We start from the raw sequence: 10,423 nt of genomic DNA, 5'->3' as shown, positions 1-10,423 counted from the left end.
TTTAGATTGTCATCACAGTCATTTCTTCAGTTTTTCCATAAACAGCTTTTTCTAAAAACTCCCTTTGTTACGAGTCAGTGGTCAGGAAACTAAAAATGGAAGCGTCCTTGGATGTAAGTCTTACATGATGAGAAATATGATTTCATACTGAGCTCTAACAGGAACTTCATCAGTGCTCATCAACCACAAAAGAAGGCCGGCCTGTACGGGAGGATCAGCTGAGTTCCTCTTCCAGCAGAGATAAATGCCGGTCAACCTTCTGCAGATATCCGAGTCGTGACCATGATGAGAGTGAATATCTGCTGCTGCCTCTTTGCCTTTTTTCTGGGCTGTAACATCACAGCAGGTAAGAACATCTCAGAGTTTCATTCAGATAATCCAGCAGCCGTTTTTTATATATCAGTATTAACCGGTGTATTTGTATATGTTGATCTCAACATGAAATACATCAGACTTCAAACCCATTTACACCTTGGGAATATTTGAGATATTTGACTGGAAAAGAAAATCTATTAAGCTCAGTAGAGATGTGTTCAGGGTCAAAGTTGAGTTTGGGTTTAACTTCGGGATCACACAGTTGTTTTAAAAGCATCTTTCAAGACAAAGCAAGAGCCAGTGTAGGTACATATATACAGTATATATAATGTATATATGTCTCTTGCAGGAATCAAACATGATATCATCAGAAACAAGGAGTCCGTCACCCTGCGCTGTCCTCTCCCTGTGGAGGGTACGGTGACGTGGAGCAGAGAGAACAAAGGAAGGATAGTTGACATACTCACCGCTGATGGTAACAGCGAGAGAAGACTCATCAATGACACACGATTCATGTCATCAGCTGATAAGTGGCTGATCATCCTGAGGCCTGCTGCGTCAGACTCTGGGAGATACCTGTGTAATAACAAACCAGCGGTGCAGCTGACGGTGATCTCTCCAGGTAACGTCACACTTTGTCACTGTTGTTCTGTTTGTGTCTGTTTTCAAAGATCAGGTTCTCTTCAGGGCCTGTGGGAATTAAACAGCACGAGCGCACACCTCCATCACTTTAATGGGTTAAATAACAGTCCTGCACATAGATGGCACATCAGGGTCAAAGTTTAACCAAGATTAGTTTTTATAACCATGAAAAAGTAACATGAGTGAATTCAGTTAACTTTATTAATGTTATCCTTTTACAGGACAATCAGCTTCTACACCCTTTCCAGCAAACGCAACATCAGCACCACCCACAAACTCAGGTATCACTGAAATCACAAAGTTTCACAGATTATTGAACATAATCAGAGTAAAGCGAGTCTCTGCCACCACAACACCAGCTGTTTTATGTCCAGTTCAAAGAGAATGATGTCAGAGATTTTAATCTGTTTGATCTTAATTTGTAACTAAAGCTGTCACACGCTGTGATAATATAGAACAATACACGTTAGAGTATTTCTCTGAAAACCAAAATCTAAAGTTAAGTTATGTTGATGACGTGTACAAGCTTGACTGTCCCACCACAGACTGGGTCTCAGCTCTCGACAGTTCATCACTTTTAAAAATGCTCTTTTGTTTTCTCTTCCTTTCCTCTGAAGACCAGCAGCTGCTTCTTGGGTTGATTTATGGAACAGCTGCTTCATTCATCTGCATCATCATCATCATCATCATCGTTGCATCTGTTTTTTACCCAGCGAGGAGCGGGTCCAACAAACAAGGTGAAGAAAGCCTGAGACACACGAACGGGAGAATTTTTAAAATCCAGTGATAAACACAATTATTTCACAGAATGTAACACGTACTTCTTTAATTCAGTTTTATTTATACAGAGCCAAATCACAACAAACTGCTTTGTACTGTAAGGTAGACCCTACAATAATACATACAGAGAAAACCCAACAATCATATGAGCCCCTATGAGCAGCACTTTAGTGACAGTGGGAAGGAAAAACTCCCTTTTAACAGGAAGAAACCTCCAGCAGAACCAGGCTCAGGGAGGGGCGGGGCCATCTGCTGTGATTGGTTGGGGTGAGAGAAGGAAGACAGGATAAAGACATGCTGTGGAAGAGAGACAGAGGTTAATAACAGATATGATTCAATGCAGAGAGGTCTGTTAATACATAGTGAGTGAGAAAGGTGACTGGAAAGGAAAAACTCAATGCATCATGGGAATCCCCGGCAGCCTACGTCTATTGCAGCATAACTAAGGGAGGATTCAGGGTCACCTGGTCCAGCCCTAACTATATGCTTTAGCAAAAAGGAAAGTTTGAAGCCTGATCTTGAAAGTAGAGATAGTGTCTGTCTCCTGAATCCAAACTGGAAGCTGGTTCCACAGAAGAGGGGCCTGAAAACTGAAGGCTCTGCCTCCCATTCTACTTTTAAATACTCTAGGAACAACAAGTAGGCCTGCAGAGCGAGAGCCAAGTGCTCTAATAGGGTGATATGGTGCTACAAGGTCATTAAGATAAGATGGGGCCTGATTATTTAAGACTGCTGACAGAGAGAATATTATTAGGATATGTAATTAACCTTCCTCTCGTGTTAGCTTTCTGTTATCATCTCTTATGTTAGCGGGTCGGTTTTGACCCGTGAATTAAATCAGCTATAAAATATACTAAAAACAATAAGTTATCATCCAATTTGTTTCTCATCTCTTGGTTACCTTGTTAGGCTTCCTTATCCATGAAAATGTTGGTTTTAATACCTTTGGCGTGGGCCTCTGGGTCTTTTTTTGTCACTATACCCCTCGATTTCAATTAAAAAAAACTGTAAAATTAACCTCAAGAGAATCATATTAATAAATAAAAGTTTTCTGTGTTACCTGAGTATTACTGAGGGGTATAGGACACATCTCTTAAATAAATCTGTTTTATTGATTTTTTTCATTTTAAGATTAATAACTAAAATGACATCTATGGTGTTACGGGTCAATTCCGACCCATAGACATTTACATCAAGAAAAGACAAAAAAAGTTTTTTTTTTCAGCAGTAGACCTTTAATATAAACTGAAAAAAAGAAAAAGTCCTCTCCTCCTTTGTTTTGGTTATAGCCGTGGGTAATTGTGGGCTTTTTATCACTTCCCAATGATACAGCTTCACCTCAGTTTCCTTTGTGAAGTTCTTGTCCGAGGTCATATCTGGTAAAAAATAAAATAAAATATCACAGCTGATATTGTGATCCTGCAGTCCAGTGGTCATATGGAGGACCACACATTTTCATTGTTTCTTCTCAGGGGTGCCACTCACAGCTTTGACTGTGAAAATCTGTACATTCCAGGCATAGTTGGTTTTTGCATCACAGGCTTCCCAGATTTTTCTGCCGTTTTTCCCTTGCTTACTGGGTATATATTGCCGGAAGGGGCATTTTCCTCAAAAAGTGGACAAGACGTTCATCCACTGTCACTGGCCCTGGGATGAACATCAGTGGTAGAAGCTGCACCCATCTCTCCCAGACATCCCTGATGGGAGCAAGCTTGTCAGACCTCGGTCTGGTCTCTCTGTTGTCAAATCTGAGGACTCTTGAATCAAAATGATATCAAATGTGTGAAGTGACATCGTTGCCCAGAAAATGTTTCTGCCTGTCGATGCATCCCATAGACGATCAGTGGCCTCATTGCAGCATCTGTACACTCCAGCAAGAAGAACACCAACGAAAGCATCCAGGTATTCCTCATCATGTCGCCATGGACTTTTTTTTCTTTCAAGGTTTATCATAGTAATGATGATTCTTTCTAGTGACAATGGCATAAATATCTCAAAACATCTCTTGATGTCACTGACTTTGGTCAGAGCAAACCTTGTGATTCCAGGGGTCATTTTGATGACATTTGCAGCAGCTGCCCTGCCATGTACATCATGAGGTACTGAGCTCCAAAAGATCTTACCATTTTTGGACTTGAATCTTTCAGCAGGGGTAGCTTCAGCACCAGCGACCTCCACCTCTGATCAGATGTGTCTGTGTCTTCTGGATGATAGTCCACATTGCCTTCCTCCTTAGAAACCTGCCCATCTGAATCGCTATGCTGCTCTGTGTCCTCTCCTTCATTTTCACCAAAAATATGATCCTGAACTTAGCTCACTGTGAATCTTCTTCTCATTTTTTGTATGCTGCAAATTGTAAATGTGCACTCTGGAAGTCAAATGGCCACTCAAATAGTGAATTCACCTCACATGCCCGTGTTTATTTTGTTTTGTTTTTGTGCGGGTATACTGCAAAAAACATGCAAAATAAGAATCCCCTAAAGCTCATATGATTAGGAGAGGCGCTTGCTGTAAGCGTTTTAGCTGACAGTGCACTTATGATTTCAGTTTTGGCTTTAATTATTGCTTTATACTCATAATATTATACCTGGGTCGAAACCGACCCTAACAACACAAAGGTCATAATTTCAACTAGGGCATTTTATAATTTAGTGAAAATATTTTTTTTTGTTTTATTTTGTAGAAATAGAGGTTCCTGACAAAGTCAAAAAGCCTTGATACAATAAACAAATGTATGTGATTTTTTTATGCATTTGAAATTTAAAATGGGTCGGTGCCGACCCTAACACGAGAGGAGGGTTAAAACACCTTTTCAATGCTTCGTTTGCAACATAGAAGCTGCGATGATGTGTCCAGATTCCCTCCTCTGTCCTCTCGCTCACGCCTCTCTTGGAGTCGATCACTAACATTCAGGTTTTGTTCACTTTGGCAGGAAGTGAAAGAAAAGAGCACGTCTATCATTACATAATAGATGACGTCAGGTTAAAGGCTGAAAATGGTGAGAAATACTTTGACTACCTTGCACTGCATTACAGTGTTGCTATAGTTCCCACTGAGACGTGGATTTTATTCATTATTTATTATTTTATAAAGTGATAAATTTAAATGTTTAAGCATTTAAACGAACATAGTTTTGCGTCATCTTACGATTTCTGCAGTTAGTCTTTGTTTTTCTTTTATATGCAGGTTTTCCTGACTCGCTCTCTTCCATTTATTTATTTATTTATTGAAATTAATGATTTATTGAGGCTCCAAAAACATTTATCATTGAGCATTAAAACAGAGAAAGTAGAATAAAAGAAAAAATAGAAAAGTCACACAGGCTTGACACAGTGTGACGACACCAATGTTAAACAACAACATTTTCATCTTCAAAGTCAACATAAAGCCCAAATATATCACAACTTCACCAATACAACATAAAAATATCCAATATAATATATAATCACGCTCTACATACACATATATTCTACAAATACGTATTTATTTGTATGTAAATATACAAACACTCCTGTTGTTATTGTTGTATTTTCTTTATCCACAGCTCCGTCACAGACCATTAGAACCACTGGATAAAGCATCTGCAAATAGCAGCCACCACCTGCACGGCTCACCTGAGAGACACCTGTAAAAGCAATTTTTAAAGCTGCTGTAAAAACATAAAATAGATATTTAACAACAGTTATATCAGGCATGTTGTGCACTTTAAATAACAGCTGCATTATTTTGTTTAAATGATCATATTTACAGTGACAGGACTGTGTGAATGATTGTATTTTCTATCAGTAAATCTTCATTTCTTTAGATTTTATATATTTAAGTCTTTTGCATGTTTATTTTTTATTTTACAAATCATATGACAGTTTTGATCATCTAACTGTTACCTGATATTATAACTCTGAAAATATCCAGTGAATGTTTTAGAAAGAAAGTTGATTTCTCTGCTGACTTTGAAAAGTGAGCTGTTTATTTGGCCAAATACCAACATGAAACTGAACAGGCACGTGCAAAACGTAGGCGAGAAATAATCCAAACATGAGCATGAACCCTAACCTGAACAGCTGCAACAAAACTCTGCACGCTGACGTGACTCGACGTGGAGAAACAGGCGACCCGACACTGAACGAGGACGACAAAGGACTTAAATACACAGAAGGGTGATGAGGGCAGTGGGAACACCTGGGGAGGCACAGCTGACACAAATGATCAAGACGCCTCAGGGAAAAACTAAACACACTGAACATGAGCCGTGTCCCAAAACGTCGGCTGCATCCTTCGGAGGACCTTCGCGGTCTACGTGGGCCGGGTCCTTCAAAGACCGAGAAGGCTGGAGGTACGAGGCTGTGAAATGGGACGGTCCAGCCTTCAGATCTGCGTCACCGCTGTGTCGGTGGAGTTTAATAAACTCAGCCGTCTGCTCCTTGATATCTAAAATATAACACTGGTGTAAATTCTCAACTCTCTCACACTTCTGTTTAATCAGTTTTCAGTTTGACGTTTATTCAGCTGTGTGAAAACCCCGGAGGAACCCACCCGATGGATTAATAAAGTTTGATTTAATCTAATAATCGAATAACTTTGTTCTCAGCCAAACCGATTTACTCACGAACAAATAAAACAGAAAAAAGCCAAACAATAACATTTTTCAATTATCCGAGTGACTTATATGTCATGTTTAACCTGAGTAGTGAAAGACAGCGGTGGGTCTGAAAACGATGAAGCCGGGGGTCCACTGCTCTCTCTGCTCTAGTGACCCTTGACCTCCCGGTCAGCTATCGAGCTGGTGGGTCACAGACGTCTCCGAAAACGTCGGAGCGCTTTTGCAAATATGCGATATCTTGATAAACCGAGCAGATATTTGATGTTTACACAGCTACATTCTCACCTGAAAATATGTTAAAAGTTTATTTTGTGACCCAGAAAGATTAATATGAGTAATTTTAAAACTTAGTAGCGGCCGCCATTGTTGGAAACTGGAGTTTGGCTGGGCCGCGCTATGAATTCTGGGATATGGTGGGCCGTGAAGCAACACGACCACAGACGCTTGACAGTTAGAACATGGAAGACGTGGAGAGACTAAGGCACAGGCATAACTCAGAGTCAACACTGAGGACAAGACAGACCACACAGAGGACAGGAAAAGACTCGTAAATCAGGAGACGCATGAAACAAACTAAATCCCAACTAATAATAACAACATGAGAACTTAACGTATTCCCAATAAAACATAAGGAACAATGACTTTCTGTCCCATACCATGTTTGCATGTGTTAGCTGTTTGCTAACCCAAAGCCTGAATAGTTGCTTATATGTACATGTTAGCTTGCCAGCTACAGCAGGCAACTACCTGTGTATCAGTAACCTCTTTACCTGGTAGGTGAGTAGTGGCCTGTAACCTGCAACAAAATTATTTAGATAAAAGCAATAATTTTGTTGTTACCATCAAAACATGAGGTCTAAATGTGACGTGAATTTCTTGTTAGGTAAGAAGGAAACGTAAGAAGCCACCGTCTTTATTTTTATTTTCATGCTGTGATGTTTTGCTGGTGCAAGTTTCCAGTTCCTCACTGTGTCACCATTAGATGCATGTTGTCTGTGTTTGTCTGTGCAGACAGCTGCGGAGAAGTTTTTCTGTTGAAGCATTTAAACTTTAAACAAAGTTCTGATGGATGCAGAGTTGGTCTAAAACCTCATTTGTATTCACTATTGCAAAATAAAATTACCTTAGTTTAGCTTTTTTGTATTTGCAACTTTAATACCTGTGCAGGAGCGCGTCATGGAAGGCCGGTGATCTCTGGGTTTCCCCACAGGCCTCCATCTGAGTCTTAGAGTGAATGTTGGAAAGAGAACTCGGAAATGTGCTGTGTGTGTGTGTGTGTGTGTGTGTGTGTGTGTGTGTGTGTGTGTGTGTGTGTGCGTGTGTGTGTGCGTGTGTGTGTGCGTGTGTGTGTGTGTGTGTGTGTGTGTGTGTGTGTGTGTGTCACTGCCCGTCCACTCACAGTAAAACTACACTGATAAAACGGCCTCACAGACATTTGCAGTCACAGTTTGGGTGTTTTTAGCATCTGCTCTGACTTCCTGTTTCATCACTTCTGCTTCCCTCACTGCCAAACTGTGTCATCGTCACTCTGATCCAATCATCTTCTTCTCTGCCGTCTGTGAGTCACTCAGTCACAAACAAGAGACATTATGAAACCTTTATTTTGTCTGTACACAGCCCCATCCCATAATTATCCCACATATCTCCTTTCTCTCACATCAAACAGAGCTTCAGTCCTTCAGCCACAGTGCAACAGGCAGCCGTGTCACCAGGAGCTCTGATATTATATAGAATTGTAACGTTTTTTGTTTGTGGAATTAAAATCTAAGCGCAGAGAATGTGGAGAAGCTGAAAAAGCTCAAATTCATTGTTTACACTTTGTCTTTCAAAGACAATCACACCAATGTTGTTAAACATGTTGGTTTTCATGCGGCACAACTGTGACACATATTTGTTAAAAATGATTGAAAACTAATATATTATTATGTTAACAAGCAAGACTGGTGCTGCAAATAATACAAGAGAGCAACACTGCAGAAAACTGTCCATCCTTCCACAGCAGAGTTAGTACTCTCACATAACTCTGTTATAATCTATTAGAATTCCAGGACCATGGACAGCGTTACGGCTGTGCAGAATTACCTGCATCTGAAAATCCTCTCTCACTTTGTGACTGTGTGGCAGACAAAGCCACACTTACCCCACGCAGGCCACAGGTGGATGTATCTACATCTGTGTGACAGCAGTTTGTGCCTGTGTGGTGCCAATATGGGTTTTCTATGGACAACCATCATTGGATGAAGTTGTTTTATTAAAAATAATTAATCTGTGAGTGAAAAAGGCACAGATAGTTTAATTCTTTGTAGTCAAAGGAGCTTGCAAAGAAAAGCGTCTGGACTTCTTTAAGTTGCTTGAAGACGTTTCACCTCTCATCCGAGAAGCTTCTTCAGTTCTAAGGTCAAATGGTGGTAACAATATAATAATAATGAGAGCCGACGAGTCTGTCACTCTGGACTGTCCTCTCTCTGTGGAGGGAAAGGTGACAAACTCACAGTACACAGGAGAAATCTGCTCTCTCTTTCTAGTCCCTGTCAGGACTCTTGCTGCAGCATTTTGGATCAGTTGAAGGCTTTTCAGGGAGTTTTTAGGACTTCCTGATAATAATGAATTACAGTCGTCCAGCCTGGAAGTAATAAATGCATGAACTACACTACTGGTCAACAGTTTTAGAACACCCCAATTTTTCCAGTTTTTTATTGAAACTATGCAGTTGTTTCAGTTTTGTCAACAGTTACAGGTAATAAGAGAAATCATGGCTCTGCTCCTGTGAAAAACACTCTCTGCTCACGATTCCTAGTGACACCAAACACCAAAGCAGTCCTGTATACTAGTGAGGTTTTTCAAACATGATCCACGCTGTACTGATGAGTTTGACTCAACAATCCAGTGTCAACTGGAGCTCAGCCACACTGCTAAATTGATGCTGAGAGCAATCAGCTGTAGCTGGTGATGGCTGGTGAGCGACAGGTGTGGTTACCTCCAGCGTGGGAAAATCTTCCCGGTCAAATGATCACTCAGTGCCCAAATATCCGGGGGACACAAACATCCCACACTAAAACAACAGAGGAGATCACGCCATGATTTCAAGCTCACCATCTTGTTCTCTTTTTTCCCGAGGTAGTTCTGGTACCTCAGGAAAAAAGGTACCCCCCCCAACTACCTCCCTCCTCCTCCCGCTCCATCACACCGCCACACATTCAAGGCCTTGAGATGCAGGCGTGTCACTGAGGTGCAGGGGAGGGATTCCCCCCTCTGTCCCTTTCTCCACATTTCTCACACTCTCATATCACATACATATAGGGCCTTGGGGGTGGGCACGTTATACGGCAGTCTCTGTATTCAACATCACCTCTGGCACAAATTTTAAATGCACATAGACATTGAGGGTTCTCAGGAGAGAGTTCTCTGCTGCTCTCTGGCAGGAAGCACCATGCCCTCTCATGTTTTAAATGTGTGCACTGCAACCTTTCTGTGTGTCTCCACGTTGGGTGAGTGTTGAGTTTTTGCATATGTGTGCATGAGGGTGGGAATGCATGTTTGTGTCTGTGTGTGCCTGTTCGTCTATGTGTCAGATCAGGTTTTAGACTCCACCTCTCTGAGAACATCTCAGGCTCTCCCAGGTGTGGGGGCCTATCTCCCCCCACCACATTCCCTGCTGGTGGCAGATGCCCTCAACCGTCGGCTGCAGCTCAAAAGCTGCAGCCCTGCAGGAACGACAGCCGTGCATAGAAGCTAGTCAATAAATATGATGAAAAGCATGAAAATGTCTTTGGGTCTGCCGTGGTTTGTTTACAGTGGTAATGCCAGGCTTGTAGTTGGCTAAGTGCTGAACTCCCTGCCATACCTGTCATCAGCTGCTGTTGCTGAAGTGGTCTTCAGTCTTCCTCTTGTATACTGCCTTGGCCAGCTCAGATCTAGCTGCACTGTACTGCATACTGTCACCGGATCTAAAAGCGGCGTCACGTTGCTTCAGCAGGACCTGGACCTCTTTACTCATCCAGGGTCTCTGGTTGGAATACACCCGGAGACGTTTGTCCACAGTGACACTTTGTGTGCTCTTCGAGGTTCTGATGTTAAATACACAAC

The 10,423-nt window shown here is 41.5% G+C and overlaps 1 protein-coding gene across 2 annotated transcripts; it reads left to right on the top strand.

The window, feature by feature from the left end:
* The first annotated feature begins 266 nt into the window (after window positions 1–266).
* On the top strand, window positions 267–7,470 carry LOC145423816 (uncharacterized). 2 transcript variants are annotated; one of them, XM_080296696.1, is made up of 6 exons: window positions 267–346; window positions 665–937; window positions 1,179–1,238; window positions 1,575–1,694; window positions 4,670–4,735; window positions 5,282–7,470. In XM_080296696.1, exons 1-6 carry the CDS (start codon window positions 283–285, stop codon window positions 5,311–5,313), a joined length of 615 nt encoding a protein of 204 aa, XP_080152822.1. In that variant the 5' UTR covers window positions 267–282; the 3' UTR covers window positions 5,314–7,470. The 2 variants fall into 2 exon arrangements, with proteins under 2 accessions (XP_080152822.1, XP_080152824.1); XM_080296698.1 differs by lacking the exon at window positions 4,670–4,735.
* Window positions 7,471–10,423: the final 2,953 nt, after the last annotated feature.

This window comes from Astatotilapia calliptera, chromosome 22, assembly GCF_964374335.1.
Source record: "Astatotilapia calliptera chromosome 22, fAstCal68.1, whole genome shotgun sequence".
Classification (NCBI taxonomy): domain Eukaryota; kingdom Metazoa; phylum Chordata; class Actinopteri; order Cichliformes; family Cichlidae; genus Astatotilapia; species Astatotilapia calliptera.
Note: the sequence above shows the minus strand (reverse complement) of the source record. Positions and strands in the feature narration are given on the sequence as shown.